We start from the raw sequence: 21,075 nt of genomic DNA on the forward strand, positions 1-21,075 counted from the left end.
TCTAAAACATTATTTACAGAAATTCCACATTATAACACAAAAATCACTTTAAAGCTTTAAACTATCAGAATTAATGAGTGCGTATTCTTTGAGAGACAGGAACAGCAGTGACCATAACAAGCACATAAAACAAATGCTGGTTGGAGGAGACATATTTCTTACATTACAATTTCATCATACGGAAATTGACATAAAACAAGTCTCAGTATACAGTGTTTGTTAAACAGAGAAAATGGCTTGTTTTATTAAAAACAGTAGAACCATCCATTTAAACTGAATGACCAGAGACACTTAGCATGATTTTAGAAAGGTATTAAATAGCCACAGCTTCCAGACTTCTAGAGAAGATGTGGAGATTAATACCACTGAACAGGTCAAGAAAGTTCTCTTCAAAAACCAAATTTCATTAAGAGTCAGATAACAAGTTCACAGTATATTAAACACTATACTGTTGAAGGCTGGTGGGTTTTAAAAGTTTTCTTCCAACTCAAATAAAGCATACAATGTTACTAAAAACAACTTCTAGAGAGTGGGGTGGGGGAGACAAGCTAAACTGACAAAAGGAATGTTCCTCAATAAGTAATTATAAATTATGCAATGCGATCCAAACGTACATCAATTTCTCTGCCACTGATTTTTATGCCATTCATTATTCTACAGGCCTTTTCTGCTGATTCTGGAGAGTCAAATCTGACTGTCCCACAGCCTTTCGATTTTCCATTTTCCATTTTTATGTCTGCAAACATTACATGACCTGAACAAACAATGATAAAATTCAGTTTAGTTTTAATGCACTGGTGAAAATAGAAATTCCATCATCACTGTATGTTATTCATAAACTACAAGTTAAAATTTTAATTGAAAGTCTCAGGTTTCTTCCTACCAGCTGGCGAAACAGAATGAGATCATCTATACATGGCATGCTGCAGCCACATGAAAGAAAGCCCCTGAAACTAATGCACTCTCCATCACCTCAAATCCCATGACACCTCATCTGCTTGTCTGCCTTACACTTTACATATCTACTCCGATTTACCTACAAAAAACCTTTTATTTAGTGCCCATTCCTTTCTCTTACTCTCTCCCTTGTGCTTGCTCCTGTTATTTGTATCTTCTTTTTAGTATCATCTATTCTGTCTTCTAACTGCTTTGATTATGTTGCATCTCCTTCTCTTGCCTCCTCAAGTAAATATAAATGGATAAATTAGCGATATATTTTTAAGAACTTTTGTGAATTCTTAAAATTCCCCGGGTAGAGATGATAGGCATTCCAGTCAAAACACAGCTTTTAAATTGTCCCTGAATTCTGGACCTACTGTACGTAGATGTTTGTATTTTACTGGGATGCCAGTATGTAGCTTTAACTGCAGCATGGCTTCTCAAAAGGATAAGCTGAGTTACCTGTAAAAGTATTATTACTTTATCCTTCTTTTACAATGGATCCTTGTTATCCACTGGGGTTTAGTTCGTGGATGCTCAAGTCCCATTAAATACAATGACACATTTTTGTAAAATGGTGTCCTTTATATTAAATAGAAAATCAAAGTTTGCTATTTAGAATGTATACTTTTTTTAAAATGTTTTCAAGCCGTGGATGCTTAAATCCATGCACTGAAAAAATCTGTAGATAAGGAGGGTTGACTGTACTCTCCAAAAAGGATTATCATAAAAGCTGCTTGTGAAGTTTAAATGTGCATTAAAATACCTTTCAAGCTTTTAACTGTACTCTTAATATATACCACTGATTTCAAACAAAGCCAAGGTGAAAGAAACCTAGACCATGATTTCTCTGAATTTGGATACAAAACCCAATCCAAACTTTAGCTTGATAAAATCATCAAATGAAATCAATTTGCAAACAATGATTTGTCCAAATAGGTTTCTCTTTGGCCTGTTACAGACTGCCAAAATAAAGCTGCTTCGGGTCCCTTTCGAGGTATGCTATTTAAATGATGCATGGGTCCTAAGAGTCTGGAGGTCACACCAAAGCCACACTCCATTCCTAAGCACCGGAGTGCAGCTTTTGGTGCAGCTTCCGGATACTTAGGATGCATGCATCATTTAAATAGCATACCTCCAAAGAGACCCGAAGGAGCTTTATTTTGGCAGTCTGTAACAGGCCTTTATGTATGGGCATGACACAGTTTGAGGCTCTTATATGGTAGAAAATCAGGAGATTCTTGGAGAGCCATGTATAGTTTGACTACAATTACACAGCTAAATCCAATTATAAACCGAAGAAGAACAGAACCATTGAAATCAACAGGACATAATAAATGAGATGTATTCACTTCAATGGGTCTACTGTAGTTGGCTTGGAAGTAAAACTATATTTAACCTATCATTTTGCATCTAAACTACAGTTAGTGTGAACTGCTTTGCTTTGCTGTATGAACTAGCCCACATTACTTGGTTTTTCTCAATTAGAAGATCAGTAATAAATAACAAGTTTCCCTTAAAAAGGTAATCCTCTGCAGGATTCATTGCTGGGTTAAGTTTTCCCACTTAAGCAATGGTGGTGAAGCTCAACAAGATTTGACAGAGACCTACAGGAATTTCACAACATGACCCTGAATTCTCTGCCACACACCTGAGTTTCACTGACAGACCTAAAGGGGCTTCACATGAGCTTATCCATTTAACATTGAAAGATTCCCTAAGGATTACCAAGTCTGGAAAGCACTGACAGATACCTCACTCTTCTACTCTTAATTATTTCTGTTTGAGATGAAACTACATTTGTGCTTTAATACTTACCACATTGACTGAATTTTTCCTTAAGCTTCTGCCAAGTCAGGTCAAATGGAAGCTGAAAATAATTATAAGCATACAGTAATGTATAGTAACATAAGGAGAAAAAGCAAGAGAATTACACTACTAATTAATTCATTCACATACTTACATTTCTGACAAATATTTGGTTGCCTTTGGAGCCTATTCGATCTCTCACACCACTTCCCATTGGGCCAGGTACAAATCCTCTATCCATATCAATACTTCTGTCCAGACCAGTTCCCATGGTTGGCCCCATTCGATCAAAAGTGGAGTTCATCCGATCCATGCCCATGCTCATGCCCATGCCTCCAGTCATGCTGTTCATACCACTTATTCCACTACCTGCAAAACGTATGGAGGGAGGAACAGAGAGATTTAAGAATCCAGCTGTAAAACTTGTACATACAACCTCTCTAAGAGCCTTTGTGGCTGAACAGCAGGATATAAATACTCTAAATAAATAAACCTTTAACTTGTTTCAGATTCACAATTAAATAGGTTTTATGAAGACAAGTTTCCTCAAAGTAGACACAATATTTTGCATGTGGCACTGGCTTTTTCCAATTAACTAATGTATGATGATGTCAATATACTGTCCATTTAGTTAACTGGATGCTACCAGTACCATGCCTGTCACATAGTAGTCCTATAAATTGGGATACAGGAAGGTGTCACTATCTGACAAGCTGGGGACTGAAGCATTTTGCCTTCACTGGGTACAAACATATTGCACTGTCTTCCATGGACCATGCTTTGTGATTCCCTGCTTCTGGGGAACAAAGTTACAGCTTTTGATGGGAACAAGGCTTTTTTGGACCCAGCTTTGTGATGCCCCCACTTCTGGGGAACAATTGTTGCCTTCCACAGGCAAAGCCCCCTTTTGGACAGTGCTTCATGATACGCCCCCCACCTACAATCTCTGGGAACAGTTATTGCCTTGTGTAGGAACAAGTTTTTTTGGACAGTGCTTTTTGACCCCCTCCCCACCCGTTTCCCAGAAGCAAGGGGGGGGGGGAGAATCATGAAGTCAACTGGCTGGGCCAAACCTTCAAAACAAGTAATTTTCTTCATCCCATGCTCCATTGTGTTGCTTGCTCACTGCCCAGCTGAGGATATAACCAAGGAGGACTCTGGCTGTGCTCAAAAAGGCCAGGGGTAGCAACTGCTGCCCGCTGTATCAAGAAGACAGGAAACTAAGCTTTCTCCCCCCCTCCTTCCCCGGCAAAATCAGCAGGGATTGTAGTCTCAATAAACAGCCAGACATGCTTTTCCACAGCCCTGGGCTAGGGTAGGGCATAGGCTGGGGCAATGAGATTTGGGGGCTGGGGGCGTCCCAGGTACAATACATGGCATCTCACGTGTTATAAAGGCAGTTTCCCAAGTCTCTTATTATATGAGATTCACGCATCCAAGCCTGTTCTCCAAATAAGCACAAGGTTTGTCATGAATATGGAAATGCCAAAATATAAGTGTGACCATGGAAGAGAATGAGAATCATATTCCAACATATATACTGGAAATATATTCACATTTATAATGGAAAGGAGTTAATGTTGTTAACACAATACAGCACATGCACCTTTGATTTATTTTGCAACCACACATGCATGACAACTTTATGAAACTTCTTCTTAAGGATAAGATGTCAAAGTATCATATAAAGTCATGTAAAAGTTTGTACAGCTAGTGCTTATTCAAGTAAATTAGTTCAACTCCACATCCCAATATGCACTATATTTATTGAAATACTCCACCCTAGATAGTTTAAAATGAAGCTTATTCCACAGGAAACACTTCAGTCCTAAAACTAACCCTGAACACATGTGGCTGAATGAAATGCTACCTTGTGCATCATAACAAACCACCACATTTTAATGAACTTCAATTAAAACTGGAGCCATATAAACTGGAAAATATGAAATCAATTTTTTTTGCTGCTGCTACCAAGATTTCTGGGTCCACCTAGTACAATAGTTAAAATTTCTTCTGTTCCAGAACATATATTTGGTTGAAACAGATCAACCTACTCATTCCAGATCCTACTGGGCCCATATTAGAAGCTCCCATTGCTCCTGCAAAACCACCAACCATTGCACCACCTAAACAAGGACAGAAAAAAGATTAAGTTATATAACTCTATTTTACTAGAAGATAAGGAATTATAGTAAACCTCTTTCTTATCTCAAAGTCATTCCCTCTGAAAGTCTATCCACGCAATATATTCACCTAAAACTACAAAACTAAGAGAAGCTAATATAACTAGTGAAACATATATTCACTACAATGGTCTCACTGAATGCTTTCCATCGCAGAATGCAAATTACATATTCTCAGCAGAACTACAATGAAGCAACAAGTCCACTGGTTTGCATAAGGCTCTCTTTAAAAGTTGAGATTGAACAAATGGCTAATAGTCATTCACTTACTGAATCAAGTTATTGCTCTACTTCTCTACTTTTACTCATTCTCAAAAAGTAGCATAAGAAGAACCCTGTATTTTGTTATCTCCAGAAAGAAGACTCAGTACTTTTCACAAGCAAATCTCTGATGGTGGTGGTGGGCAGTTTATGAATATGAAATGACAATGTTCACTCATGAAAATGATCTGCTTGCTACATGCTTGACATCTGAGTCTGTGAGAAGTACACGTTTACCAAGGGTCATACCCATTCTTCCAAATGAGTCTGCAAAACCACGGTTCATAGCCATATCACTCCGACCGAAGTCTCTATCGATATTTCCACCCATTCCACCACGGAACATTTCTGCAGAAAACACAGTACACACATTTTCTGTAATTCCTTAGTTTAGGTAGGTAATTGGAAGTTGAGTACAGTAGCTGTAAATTGGCAATAATGGGGGATTTCTACAAATAATAAATTCTAACATCAGTTAGGAGGAAAAGGGTTTTTTTTTTTAAAAAAAAACCACCAATATTTATTAGCCTCTCTAGCTGGTACCATTTGTATTTTAAAAACATGCACATTAATGCAGAAGCATTTGCAGTTGGCTCTAGCACATGCAAGTGATAAAATAAGGCTTCATTTTATCCTGCAACTGACAGTGTTTCATGGGAACTTTGATTTAGAACATTATAATTTCACTTTTTAAGCCTTAATTTTTTAAACAAGCTTAGCAGATTTCAAATGCCTTTTAATAAAATGATATGTTCTTATCATCCTGGTTTAACTTGACTCTTAGGCAGTCTTGTTAAAAGTCTGTTTGCCCATCTGTTTATACTGCAGTAAATTCATTAAGTAATAAACATTATGGGGGGGAAATAACATAATATTCATATAAAAATATATTCTACGCTTCAAGTATGAACCCAGCTCAATCCCCATACCAAATTTCAAAGGGTGAAAAAGAATATGAAGGTTTTATTGTGTGATATTTGATAATGAGTCTCTAAGTACTGTATCTCACATATTTTATTGAAATCTTTTTTAAAAAATGAGAGGTTGACAAGTCAACAAGCTTCCACATCATTTAGGCTCTTGAACCATAAATTTAAGGATTCTTTTTTGGGTATTGTTGTTGGGGGGGGGGGAGGCTAAAAGATACAAGTTCATGGAGCTTACCTCCCATACCTGTTGCCATGCCTCCCATGCCTGTTCCTATGCCACCAGTCATTCCAGTGCCAATATTCCCTCTGAAGTCATCCACACTGCCCATTCCTATAAACAGATTCTTATTTTTACAATGGCACTAGATAAATTAAAGTTTTAATTTTAAAGAGCAGGTGTCCACTTACCTCCCATTCGGTTGACTCCACCAAATCCTCCCATGTTTGCCATTCCTTTCATGCCACCAAATCCACCAGCACCTGAACCATAAGCAAAGAGCTTTTTACTAACTTCACAAGGTTTACACAGAAACAAACTAAATATAGGAAATACTTACCTCCAGCCATCCTATTTATTCCTCCAAAGCCTGGTCCATCTACTCCCATTCCTTGGGGGGGGGAAAGAAAGAAGTAAATAGATTTCAAGATTTAGTTACTTCAGTGAAATTACTCCCACAAGTGTTTACAGTATAATCAATGCAATACAGAGGAGAATGTAATAAAGCCAACAATTAAAACAGGTTAAGATACAAATACAGAAATGTGTATATTGATGGTGTGCGCTTGCTCACTCTCCCCCTGCAAAAAAACAACCGTCTTTGCCTAGTGCCAGAAAGATAACAGATTAGGCACTAGGGGAGCTAATCAACTAATTAATTTCACTAATGGGGCACTAGTACCAAAGAGACTGTTTTAAAAAGTAGAAGTATCTTTGCTTCCTGATTTATCTTAAACCCCCCCCCCCCCCCCCACACACTATTCATTTTTTCCTAGATTACAGGTTGGGGTCTAAACAGAATATATTTGAAGACAAACAAAATTCCTAAAAGGTCTCCCTCACCTCAAAGCAAAACACTGCTTTAAAAATTCACAAAAGGGAAGTATACTGACCTTGAGCCACGCTTCCCATTCCGCCACCCATGCTCAGCTGGGTTGCACTTATGGGCTGCCCACCAGGTCCAAGTCCCATTCCAATGCCTCCAAGACCACCTTTGAAAGCAAAGTTCTCCATAAGTTTCAGGGATTCTGTTGCTCCAGAGATGCCCTGCAGCCATAGTCAGCTGAAGGCAGAAGCAATCTAAAGACTTTAAAATGAAATCAAAATGTAGATTAACAGACAACCACAAAAAGTTTATACTCACGGGGCAACTGTGATGTTTTACTGTCTGCTACACGGAAATCGTCATGAGGAACTGATTTGTCATCCTAACAACAAGAAAAAGGGTTTCAGAATATTGCACTTTGTCAGAGCCTTCACTGAAAAAAGTAAATGACAACTCACCATTTTAACATGCATTGGTCTATCAAACAGGAACTGTCCATTGAACATTGCTGATCATGAGGTTAAGAAGTCTATTTTCCATGAGTAACAACTGTTAAACCAGACATTATCATTCAAATACCCCCCATCCCACCCTATGAATTACAGTTGTCCCTCCGGATTCACTGACTTCCCGTTTTCAGTTTTGAATTTCTGCAGACGGGAAGCCAGGAGGAACAATGGAGCTCCAATATTTGCAGTTATTCTGATTCATGAGGGGGGGTCCAGAACAGCTTCCCCCATGAATTAGAAGGGACAACTGTACACATTTTAATTGCCTGTTCAGATAGATTAGATAACTTCTTCAATTTATTTTTTATTTCTTGTCTTCTTCACAGTTTGAGGCTCAAGGCAGCTTATAACATTTAAAATAAACATAGCTAAAAGTTCACAACATACAACAGTTACAAATTACACTATAAAAATTTTTAAATCTGTTAAAACATAAACTATTGAAATGAAACAGGAAGTAGAAAACATGTCATTGTAGCATGCAGTCTTGAGCCATTCATCTTCCAAATTCTGCCAAAAACAAAAACGTCTTTACCTAGCTGTTTGCTCTAATGTAAGAACACATTTATACTGCATGATTGACCTGGAAATACAGGAAGGCGCCTTACAGACGGTCCTAAGCGGCGCCGTTGTTGCGCCAGGAATACGCACGAGGGGCGGCGCTTTCGGACGCGCCTTGCCCCTCATGCATATTCCGTACTGCAAGATGGCGGCGCCCTATACAGACGGGCACAGCCATCTTGATGTAACGGACGCACAGCGTCCAGACGTCTAAACCCGGAAGAGCAGTTGCGAGTGTGCGCTTTGGCACTTGCGGCGGCTCTTCCGGGTTGCCGGAAGGAGTGCAATTTCTGCACTCCTTTTTTGCAGCGCGGAGGAGTCGCACGGTTTGGCTGCTGCGGCTCCTCCGTGCTGCAACCGGCAGCGGCCCAAGACCGCCCCTTTTTGGGCGGTCTGTAACGTGCCAAAGAAAGCAGAGCTCCAGGAACCCTGGGTACTATTTTGAAAGATCAGTGGGTTATGGGAACAGGGTAGGAAGCTAATTCAAACTGGAAGGTGTCAGTATGAGAGGATCATTAATTTGATTACTGGTCCTAATCTCTTCCTCCATAATTTGAACCCTTTTCCACCCCATACTGATTATAGTGGGCCCTTGGTATCCTCTGGGATTTGGTCCCAGGACTCCCCATGGATACCAAAATCTATGGACGGTCAACTCCCATTAAATACAACAGTGGAGTAATATGGTTTCCCATATATAAAATGGCAAGATCAAGATTTGCTTTTTGTAATACACACACACACACACCAGTGGAGTAATATGGTATCCCATATATAAAATGGCAAAATCAAGAATATGTTCCAAAAAGCAAATCTTGATTTTGCCATTTTATATATGGGATACCATATTACCCCACTGTTGTATTTAATGGGAGTTGATATTCCAAAAAGTGGATGGATGAATCTGTGAATAAGGAACCTGTGGATATTTGGGGGGGGGGTTGTAAATACTTCTTTTTTCTATGAAGGAAATGAGTTACCTAAAAACTAATAAAAATGGAATACAGCAGCTTTTTCTTTATGTACCTCATAAGGGAATTAGCATTGTGTAATGGTTTGAGTGCTGGACTACAACTCTGGAGAAAAAAGCTCAAATCCCTGCTTGTCCATGGAAACCCACTTGGGTAAGTCACATTCTCTCAGTCTGAGAAGAAGGCAAAAACAAACCTCTCTCCACAAATCTTCCCAAGAAAACTCCTTAGGATCATCACAAGTTGAAAATGACTTGATGGCACACAACAAACATATCCTGAGAGCTGATCAGTATGTTAAGCACTTCTGTCTTGTTCCCCCAGTATTTAGATTAAAAAAAATTAGATTGCAAAAGAGGGGTCCCTGTTGAGATGCAAATGGACTTTAAATTTCCTGGACTTTGAAAATCAAACCATTTCTTTGTTGCAGAATTCAAGAATACATCCAAGCACACAGAAAAGTCAAATGTGCTGGTGTTATGCAAAAATCCTTTGAACATTTTCATATTTAACCCACATTAGATAAAACACTTCAGTTCTATCAGGATACATATTGCCTGAACAGCTTCGATTGGCTGTTCAAAGGTCACTGTTCCCATTCCTCGACTCTTGCCATCTTTGTCTTCTTTAATGTCTGCTCGTTTCACTGTCCCAGCAATGCTGAACACCTCCTTTAATTTCTTCCAACCAACTTTGAAATCAAGCTTAAAAAGAATAGAAAAAGCTTTTAGGAGACAGACCAGCACAATTTTGTCTCATTAAGAGGCTTTAATCCTAAAAGGGATTTTAGTGTGGGTCCAGATGACATACACAACCTAATAATATCAAATGTTTTATTACATATACAGATGAATGAGGAATTTGATTGAAATTCTAGTGTCAAAGATGACCCTAAATCTTAAAATGTAACATATTTTATTTTTCAGCATATTGATTATAAAAAACAAACAAACCTTTGTTCTAATGGGAACAAGCAACTTGGAGCCAAAAAAGATGGCCTGGTAAAACCAGCATCTCGCTGGCTTGGGAGCATGTTATTTATAGATGCACCACACCACCAAATTGTACAAAAACTGTGCCGGCAATTACATGCTGTCTGGCTTCTATCCAGCTTGGGGGTATGGTGTTTAGATGCCACACGCCAGCGAAAAGCCAACTCCAGAGGCAAGGGGACAGCATTCCCCCCCCCCCCCATATAAGAGTGGATCTTTTCTGCTCCTATTTGGCGCGGAAGCTGGTAGGATTGGGGCTGCGCATCTGTTTGCCATGGCCCCAATCCAGCCTAAATGGACAGCTCCAAGCCCTCCCCCCAAATTGGGGCCATCTGTTTCGCCCACTGGTTTTAACATTTCTTAATTAAAAGCTAGTGTATGAAGATGAATCGCTTGGTATACAATTCAATATTCTCCAATTACTTAGGAATACATAAAAAAGATCTGATGGTTACATATCTTAAATTGGTTAACTGGTGCCCGAAAGAGATAGGACAAAAGTGCCCACTATGGGCTAATCCAGAGATGTGGTGTTCACACCCCTAAATTCGACAGAAGTTGCACAGCAGCTGCCTAAGAAGACCCAAATGCAGCCACAAAAGGAGCACAAAAATAGCACTCCTTGCCTTTGATCTGTTGCGAACCATGGCAGGCGCCTGGCCTTGGGACTGCAGCATCTGGTCGTTGCAGTCCCATGCCACTCATGGTATACTCATGGTCGGGGCAGCCAGAGGCCACTCCAACCTATCCATCTGCCTAAGACCTATGAGACACAAACCTGTTCATTTATCTAAACAGCTTGCAGAACAGCTTCATTATAAAGGTTTTTAAGAAGTACACAGGAACAGAGAACTTGAAGGTCCAAGAACTTTAAATGAACAAAGAAACATTGAAAATGCATGTATTCCAATTTAGATGAAACACCATGAACTAAAAATGCATCACTATGAAAGACCCAATTAGGAGAATCTTTGTTCCATGCTAAGAAAACTTGATACTCGAAAATCTGGAAATGCACACCCCGTGCATCTTTATACTTACATTGGCAACAAAAATGGTGGACCCAAGCCTACCAGCCTGAAGATTACTGATAATCTCAGGAGGAATGTTTGGATTATTAAGAATAGAAGGTGGCAAATTCATCAAGCCAGGTGCTACATCTGGGCCATGTCCTCCTGTGAAAGGTCCACTACCACGCTGCAAAGCCCTGCGAGCATGCTCACCATCTGGATCCTACAACACATTTAATAAGAGAATATGCACCTATTAATCCCAAATCAGAGCCTTTAAGTGATATAAGCACTATTTTGAAATTCCACAAAACCCCAAAAGAGCAGTTAGCATCCTTATCAGTGGCAGCAGAAGGCATAAATACTTCATGTGCATGGAGACCTAGCTCCCTCACCTATAGAGGTGGTCCTTTCAGATGAGGGCTGAGAGAGTGTGCACTGCCACTTCACATGCTGTTACCTAGCCTACGGACAAGTAGAAATCTGTCAGCCTAACACGTTCTTTCAAAAAAAAAAAGGATTCAGTTCTTAGTGTTAATTGTTTTTATCATTTGCATAAGATATAACCTTGTGATCGAACTATTCAAACAATATATACCCATGTGAAATTGTGGACACATTTCTCTCTAGGCAGCTTATCTGTACATAGCCAGGGAAAGAAAGATGTGGATCAGAGTGATATAGCATGTCCCCCAGAACTTAAAATTGCTGTTTGCACAATTACACATGTAATCTTGCAGGCAACTGAGACATATTTAAAACTCACAGAAAATTAGTAGAGCATCTATCTCAAATCTAACGAACCTCATGTCAACACAACACTCTTACCTGAAGTTTGATTACAGTATATAGAGGTCTTGAAAGTTTCCTAGGCAATCAATCTTACCAAGGCTGCAGCTTATCTGAGCAATCAATTTAAGTTATGGAGAACAGATTCACCCTCTTAAAAGAGAACTGACACCACTGATATCATTGCTTATTTTGGGAAAATAAAACGGTCATTATTGTGTAAGATTAACCCTGAGGGCATTTAATAATACTATACATCTCTTTTCTCATTTTTAAAGAAACCCAATACTCTGTTGCAAATTAAAAACATACCTCTTTTATGTAGAGTGGTCTTCCATTAAGATCGTATTTAGTCATAGTTTCCAAGGCCTTCTTGACAAATTCTTCATCTTTAAATTCAACCACACTGATGAAACAGAATTAAATATTGGTTTCTTTGTTGTTTTAAGTGCTTTTAAAATATGTTGTTTAAACATTAAAGGAGAAACAAAACATTCTCACTTACCCACAGCCCTGCATTCAGATGTAGATTCGCCAACACAGAAGGAAAAAACAAATAAGACTGAATCAGTAAATGCAGTCATTGTATCAAAGTAGTGTAAGATTTTAGACAAACAGAACAAAGAACAGACATTAGGAATGAATGACAGAAGTTCTGGAAGGGAAAGAACAGCATTTAACTAGTAATGCTACTACCTTTAATATGAAGCATAAGTTTAATTTACAGTTAATATTAAATACAAAGGTGGTGGTTTAGTTTTCTTTGTATGTTGTTTTCTTTGTTTTTGTTTTCCTGGAACCATAATAGAATCTGGATATGAAAATGACACACAGATGTCATAAACAACTAAAGGGAGAGGACAGTTGAACTGAATGTATAGAATATATCATGAACTACAATATTTATGTTTTTCATAAATGGGACTGCAATTACATTGTTTACATTGGTACCTTCAGCATTTCCCCAATTTAAGAAGGAAGAGTGATTAAAAAATGCATGTAATTCTTCAATAGAAATCTTTCCCCTAATTATTATTTTTTTTACAAAACATCCCCTTGGCCAAACAAAAATGTATAAAAATCTTAAAGGAAAAAAATGGACACCCAACAAGTTTTATTGCTTACACTTGAGTCAAACCTGCATTTCTCATGTTCACACAGCAGGCTCAGACTTACTATAGTTTGAACGTTTGACCTTTTTAAGAAGAAAGACACAAAGCAGCTTTAACATTCTTTACACTGAAATGCCTCCCTCATTGCTGGCATCCACTGCCTACCAACCAACTCCTTCCATTCCTTTTTTTAAAAAACCTACACAAGTTCAATAATCCAGAAGTAGTCCTACAAACTTTAGGCTCATCAGAATTTATCTTTGCAGTGATTTTTTTTCCAGTCCTCAACTTAATCACATCTGAATACAACAGAAATCCTAAAGTAAGGTGCTGTTTTAAGTGAATTAGGTAAATGCCATTTATTTAAAGTACATATTATTCCCTGGCATCCAGCTACACTCATTTATATAAAAATTGACACACTGTATCTGATACAGAAGCCTCAATCTGTATTAACATCAATGTGAAAAAATGAAACTTACTTTCCAAATACTGGTACAAGCATTATACAAAAGTAAAACTGCTGAGGAACTTTAAACCTCTAGCAGATGATTGCCCACGGCACTTACCCTTGATTTTCCTTCTGCATCCTTAAACAGCTCCACGTATGTAACCTCACCAACTACATAAGACATACAAAGGGAAAATACCAAGAGACAATGCATTTAAACACCAGTGTCTTGCTTTGCTGCGTCCCTGTGCACAACTCTACGAAGCAGCACCTATTATTCACCAACAATCAAAACCAGACCAACATACCTCCTGTCAAGGACTATATAATTTAGCCAATTTTCAGGAATATGCAACAGCCACATTCTCAAAAGCTAAAGAAGACAACTATATTTAACCTAATTCATGCTACAGATCATATTTTGGCCAGTATGATATAGTTGGTGAACAAGTTGATATACTGTACAAATAGTCCCTTCACCTATCAAATAGGACATCAACAATAGCACTTTTCAGTGACATTTGTCATCCTGCTCACAACAGCTGTTTTAAGGTGACTTTCTACCTGAATAGCTTCAAAATAGTAAGGAGGTTGCCTTCAGTAGAATAACCAATTTACAAAAGTCAAAGAATTTCACAGCAAGCCACACACTTTCTAGAGTAAAGTTTCATTGCATAAACCCAATCGTATATTCACGTCACCTTACAACAGACACACCTTGCAGAGTTAAAAGAAAGTTTGAATTTTTAAAAGACCTAGAAACCAAATGTTCTTTGCATGGTTTTGAAGTAGTCATTTTTCCAAGTTAATACAAACTAACTTTTAACAGTTCATGAATTGGGATTTCTCTTTCCCCTGACATGCCCATGGCAAAATATTTGGGGCATTCAAATAGTTCTGTCAAACTACAACTGTAGTAACACACTTGAAATAGAGCTCCAGACAAACAAGTCATGGCAGAAATGACAATGCAGACAGAAGTAATTCCACAGCCAGATTCCACCAAGAGAAATACAGAAGCATCTTTTGAAAGACATCCTTTGTCATTCATACTTTTAAAAAACACACTACATATAGCTTATATTCAAACTACAGCTAGTCATAACACAGTCCCTTTAAAAGTTCATGGGGGCATGAATATTCTCTAGGCTATCTACTACGATACTAGAATGGAAGGAGACTGTGGATACATCATTTCATTAGCCATACTATCCTACAATGCAGATGTCTCCAGTGAAAGAGAGGGGGAAGGTAGACATATCAAACAGAAGTTGAAACAGACAAACCAAATTTGTATGGGTCACAGTACTCCAAGTATTTGTGTTTGTCCCATTCCTTTGTGAAGCAGGCTGTAAGGAGTGAGTTACCTTTCTCTCTCATAAGATCTTTAATAGACTGCCATTTCATGTCATATGGGATGTTGCTAATGAATACTCGGTTACGGTTAATGGTTTTCTTCTCTCCAGTCCCTGCACTCTTCTCCTTTGCATATGGATGGAACCTATTCCTGTGTCCAAGAGATGGGATTGCTTTCGGCTTTGAAATATACTTTGGTTTGACAGGTGCGGACTCATCCTTTCCTGTTTCATCGTTTTCCCTGTAGTTGGAAAAAAATGAAGATCATTTTTGCTTTGAAATATATAATTGTTACTTCAGAAATACAATTATATTAGGTTTATGTCAGGGCAAACATAATGTCTTCACATTTGCATCTGTATACATGGTGTTTTTTCAAACAACAGTCATGGGGGCAGATCTCAGTTGGGTTTGTGGGATGGGTGAAGGGTAATACATACTCCCAGGCCTGTTATTCTGGTGAATTCACACCATTGACACCGGCTCAGGTAGAAAAGAGCTGGTAGTGCAGAACAGGATTTTTTTGAAGAACATTTGTTGGCAGAACAGTGTCACGGAGTAAATAGTTAAAAGTACTCCATACGTACTGTACTATAGTCACAAACTGAATTGGGGGAAGAGATGCTACAGAGAAAAAAACAAATCTGCAAATTCAAGAACCTATGTAATATAACGCCAAGTCTGGTCCACAGCCAAGTTCAATAGCAGATGTACCCACTGATAATGGAGAAACTGACAAGCATAAATGGATTTTGTACATTTCTCTGTCATCATATATACACATAAAGATTTTAAAGTATGTACAGAGTAGATCACACAGAATGGAGCATGTATAGTATCTTACTAATGTATACATTCTTTGCCTAGAGATTATGTTTCTTGGCAATGTACATGGAGGCTTACTCCACTCTTGTTTTTAACTAATCACCTGGCTGCTTCAGTCAACAAACAATTCCATCCAAACAAATAAGCAAACTGCTCCTCCTCTATCAATATACCACTTTATTACAGTAGCCATGAAAGAAGGCCTTTGCCTCCTTCCTACCCAGAAAGCGCCATCTCAGAACTAACTGGAAAAGATATGGGTTTCTTTACTCCTTCTCCAGTACCTTGCTGCATCTGTGTTGGCCAAAGAGGGTGATCCAGCAGAAAGGAAAGGACACCTTCCCTCTCTTACCAATCTGTTAATTTTCCATGTTAAACACACAACAGGTAAACCATCTGTACACCTTGAAAAAAACCATCTCTTACTACTGCTAGCTGAAGAGGCTGGGAGTACTCTCTGCCTCTTCTGCCAGCTCCTCATTTTCTAGCCTACAAAAAATCCTTTACTACCCTGCATTTTACTCATAAAAAAGATCAGAAAAGACAAGATAGTGCTCCATCCATTCTCAAATCTCACTTGTAAATATGCTGAGAAAACCCGTAAAGTAAGTCACCTTGGGCCATTTAGTTAGGTTAGTTTATGCATTCCTGATTTAGCAGAAACCACACTGCCCAATTTGGCAAAAGATACTGGGAACATCCAATGGAATCTGATGCAAAGGAGTCACAATTTATGGATGATTAAATAAGTTCTATTCCAAACACAGTAACAATCATTGCATTTTGGCAGAGATGTATCTGCATCACCTACTTCAGGGGCTGTTGTTTTTTTATAACAGGGGACAATACTTGCTTACTTACAAGTGCATACAAAGCAATTTAATGAAAGTCCTGACAGACACAAATATCTGTATAATAGCCTACTCTTACTATAAAAACTACGAGATGTAACTTTAAAAAAACTCAAGTACATTTTAAACTCACTTTGAAAGAATAAACTCAAAAGATGACCCTTGAGGTCTCTTCCAACTCTATGATTCTATGAATGTAGAGTCCCATTTTCTATACATGTAACTCCATCTGGTTTACTGTAATATCCATTATAGATTTTATTTCATCTGTAAGTTATTATGGCGCACATGTTCACAACAGCAGACAGAACAAGCAATCATTTTTACCTGTTCAGTTCATATTTTGTATTAATGTCTTTGCACTGCTGCCCCTCTTTAGCAGCCCCTAAAGAGGACCATACACATATTTCTCAGTGTAAACATGTTTGGCTTTTCTCCCTTATTGAGAGACATATTGAGTCACCCATCAGATCATCTTAATATCACCATGTACATGTAAAGAGAAAGAGGTAGAGCAGGATACTTCTAAGTATTCCAAGTGAAGCCTGACCAAAGCAGAATAGAGTGGCACTATTACTTCCCTTGATCTATCCACTATACATCTACTGATGCAGCCTAGAGTCATACTGGCCTTCTTAGTTGTCATATCACACTGCTTACATGTTCGCCTTGTGGTCTACTAGGACTCCCAGATCTCTTTCACACATAGGCCTGTTACAGACTGCCAAAATAAAGCTGCATCGGGTCTCTTTGGAGGTATGCTATTTAAATGATGCATGGGTCCTAAGAGTCCGGAGGTCGCGCCAAAGCCATGCTCCATTCCTAAGCACTGGAGTGCAGCTTTGGTGCAGCTTCCGGATTCTTAGGATGCATGCATCATTTAAACAGCATACCTCCAAAGAGACCCGAAGCAGCTTTATTTTGGCAGTACGGATGTGAGAGCTGGATAGTGAAGGAAGCAGACAGAAAGAAAGTCAGCTCATTTGAAATGTGGTACTGGAGAAGAGTACTTAGGATCCCATAGACAGCCAAGAAGACAAACAAATGAGTTCTTGAACAGGTCACACCAAAGGTCTCCTTGGAAGCAAAGACGATCAAGTTGAGACTATCGTACTTTGGCCACATAATGAGAAGGCATGGATCGCTAGGAAAAACAATAATGCTAGGATAGGTAAAGGGTAGAAGAATGAAAGGAAGACCACAAACCAGATGGATAGATTCCATCAGGCGGGTTACGCGCAAAGACCTGAAGGATCTGGGCAGGGCAGTGGTTGATAGGGATTCTTGGAGATGTCTCATCCATGGGGTCGCCATAAGTTGGAACTAACTTTGAGGGCAGCTAACAACAGCAAAGATGTTGGGGCCTTAGAACAGGTTTTGCGATTTATCATTGGAATGCCTCCATTAGTTCAAAACATGGCAGCCAGACTGGTCTCTGGTACATCCAGAAGAGACCATATAACACCGATCTTAAAATCACTTCACTGGCTGCCCATCAGTTTCCGGGCCCAGTACAAGGTGTTGTTTATCACCTTTAAAGCCCTAAATGGCTTGGGTCCAACCTATCTTCCGGACCATCTCCTTCCATATAATCCTCCCCACACACTTGGATCCTCAGGGAGGAATTTGCTACAGCCTTATAAAACAAGGCTGTCCACAACCTCCCAAAGGACTTTCTCAGCCGTCGTACCCAGATTGTGGAATGGCCTGCCAGATGAAATTCGTCATACTGTATTACCATCATAAACAGCTTTCAAAAAGCTATAAAGACGGATCTCTTCTGACAGGCCTTTCCCGAACAGTTTCTCCGGCCATCAGAAGAACTCTAAGATCTCTGAACGAACTTCAGTCACGGTCTATAGTTTGCTGTATATATATTAATTTTATTTTTATGTATTTTTTAATAACTCTTATATCATGTAATTATATTTTAAGGGGGGGGATTGAGGGTTTTGGAACACATGTTTTTTAATCTTTGTAAGCCACCCCGATTGCATCTTGTAGAGGGGTGGGCTATAAATAAGTTTTATTATTATTATTATTATTATTATTATTAATTAAAATAGGATGTACAGATTAGGATTTCTATGAACACAAAGCTTGTCCTGCCTTAAAGGAGAGAAGTGGACAGGGCTGTTGGTTTTCAAGTAATGTAAGCTTTTTTTCCTTGACCACCAGAGATCTGTGCTCTTAGGCTTCATTTCTTATGAACTGTCATCCAGCAGCAATTCTGCCAAGGTATAGGATGAGAGAGATAGGAGACAGGACTATCCTATGGCCTTAACAACTATTTTTGGCTCCCCGTCACGATAATAGCATTCAAACTGCATTAAATATAGTAATTTGTGTTATTTTATTACAAAGAGATAGAATAACCCCACCCTACACTGGCATACTGGCGGGATCATCTATTGCTGCTGTTGAGAACAGCCATGCATCTTAAATAACTTTAAACCTTTCATAGAAATGCTATAGGCTGTACTATTTCATCACCTATAGTTTTTTGTAGGTTTTTCAGGCTATGCGGCCATGTTCTAGAAGAGTTTATTCCTGACGTTTCGCCAGCATCTGTAGTGGGATCTTCAGAGAGAAGTTGCCCATAGCCACAGATGCTGGCAAAACGTCAGGAATAAACTCTTCTAGAACATGGCCACACAGTGCGGAAAAACCACAAAAAACTATGGATGCTGGCCATGAAAGCCTTCAACTTCACATATTTTATCACCATTTGATCCCCCTGACTACAATTAATTTGGGATTCATGTAGGTTCTGGTCCAGAAAGCTCCTGCCACAATAAACACCTGTCTTTAACACACTGCTGTTAGCAACCCTTTCTGTTCTATCTGCTGTTGCGTTAGATGCAACCGTCTAATTATAAAGATTGTATGTACAGCGCAGTGTAAATTTACAGTGCTTTATAAATAAAGGTTAATAATAATAATAATAATAATAATAATAATAATAATAATAATAATACTGAGGCCTAAGCACCATTTACATTGAAGACAATTTGTTGTTGTTAACTGCCTTTGATTTGACATCTCCAGGACTCTCTGTCTTCCACTTGGGTCCTGCTTAGCTCCTGCCAATTCAGCAACATGACTTCCCTTGCGGTCTCTTCCAACTCTATGATTCCATGAGTCTATCCATCTGGCCTATGGCCTTCCTTCCATCCTTTCTCCAACCCGCTACCTTTCCTCACATTATTGTCTTTGTCAATACATCAGGCCTTCTCATGACGCAGCCAAAGGATGACAAGCCTCATACTTGGCTTCCAGGGAGATTTCCGCCTTGATCCGTTCTAGGACCCATTTGGTTGTCTTCTTGGCTGTCCGTGGGATAGAATCCTAGAGTTGGAAGAGACCCCAATTAGGGCCATCGAGTCCAACCCCCTTCTGCCATGCAGGAACTCCCAGTCAAAGCATCCCCATTGACAGATGGCCATCCAGCCTCTGTTTAAAGACCTCCAAGGAAGGAGACTCCATTACACTCCAAGGGAGTCTGTCCCACTGTTAACTGGCCTGGGCTCACTGCTATGGAATTATGGGAATTGTAGTTTGTGGTGGCCCTGGGGCCACCACAAACTACAATACCCATAGTACTTTAGCAGTGAGCCCAGGCCAGTTAAAGCGATTTCATAACTGATCATTTCTATAGTGTGCCCTATCTGCTTTGAAGCCTATTGGCCGAATAATATAATGTCCTGCCCTGTGGTTCCTTCTCTCCCGATGGCGCAGGCAACCCGAGGCGCGGCCTGTGCGGCCCCCTGAATCCCCGTCCTCAGGTAGAGTCCCTGCCTGGCCTCCCACGCCCCCTTCCCGGCCAGAGACAGAGAGGAGAAGCCCCACACACATTTTAACGCCATTGGCGCCGCCGTCGCCGCTCTCGGGCATGGCTCCTCCGCCCGCTTCTTCCTCGTGGTCGTTGGCGGCCGCTGCCGCCGCCTCCTCGGCCTCCCCCAAAGGCCCAGACGACGCCGCTGCCTCGAACTTGTCGCCTTCCGCCATTTCTACCTTCTCCTCCCCTCTCAACCCTGAGCGTCCTCCGCACCGGTGACTGCCGCCCCGCTCTCGCGAGAGTTTAAACGGCGCCGAGAACGGGAAGCTGGGAGGTAGAACTGCCCAGTTGCCATGGCGACAGCGGCCCTGTAGAAAACAGGGAGCCCGTCCCTCAGTTGACAATAAACACGACTGTTACAAATGAGTACACACTAAGGCTGCATCCCCAAATAATACGCTTTGAGACTGTTTTAACTGCCCTGGCTCAGTGCTGGGCAATTCTGGGAACTATAGAGTGTATGTGTATACATTTAGCCTTCCCTGTCATAGAGCTCTGGTACAACAATAAACAATCCACACTGGAGAGATAACCCGGTTTTGGCACCGCTTTAATTGCCTGCCTGGCGGAAGGCTATGGAATTCTGGGAGTTGGAGTTTGTTGTGGGCCTAGGGTTGCCAGTGGGCCCCACAACATATTCCAACTC

At 39.8% G+C, this 21,075-nt stretch overlaps 1 protein-coding gene across 5 annotated transcripts; it reads right to left on the reverse strand.

Annotated features, from left to right (window-relative positions):
- Nucleotides 1-219: 219 nt before the first annotated feature.
- Nucleotides 220-20,654, reverse strand: MYEF2 (myelin expression factor 2). Of its 5 annotated transcripts, none has more exons than XM_042474184.1 (18): nucleotides 20,445-20,654; nucleotides 14,927-15,156; nucleotides 13,678-13,730; nucleotides 12,502-12,509; nucleotides 12,309-12,402; nucleotides 11,239-11,430; nucleotides 9,756-9,909; nucleotides 7,623-7,672; nucleotides 7,483-7,546; nucleotides 7,232-7,330; nucleotides 6,679-6,729; nucleotides 6,530-6,574; nucleotides 6,357-6,452; nucleotides 5,442-5,540; nucleotides 4,803-4,874; nucleotides 2,903-3,117; nucleotides 2,758-2,809; nucleotides 220-754 (listed from the first exon to the last, which is right to left on the reverse strand). In XM_042474184.1, the coding sequence occupies exons 1-18, from the start codon at nucleotides 20,597-20,599 to the stop codon at nucleotides 591-593; spliced, it is 1,893 nt and encodes a 630-aa protein (XP_042330118.1). In that variant the 5' UTR covers nucleotides 20,600-20,654; the 3' UTR covers nucleotides 220-590. The 5 variants fall into 5 exon arrangements, with proteins under 5 accessions (XP_042330118.1, XP_042330117.1, XP_042330116.1 ...); XM_042474183.1 differs by having other exon boundaries at nucleotides 6,366-6,452; nucleotides 6,530-6,601; XM_042474182.1 differs by having other exon boundaries at nucleotides 6,530-6,601.
- Nucleotides 20,655-21,075: the final 421 nt, after the last annotated feature.

This window comes from Sceloporus undulatus, chromosome 6, assembly GCF_019175285.1.
Source record: "Sceloporus undulatus isolate JIND9_A2432 ecotype Alabama chromosome 6, SceUnd_v1.1, whole genome shotgun sequence".
NCBI classification, from domain to species: Eukaryota; Metazoa; Chordata; class Lepidosauria; order Squamata; family Phrynosomatidae; genus Sceloporus; species Sceloporus undulatus.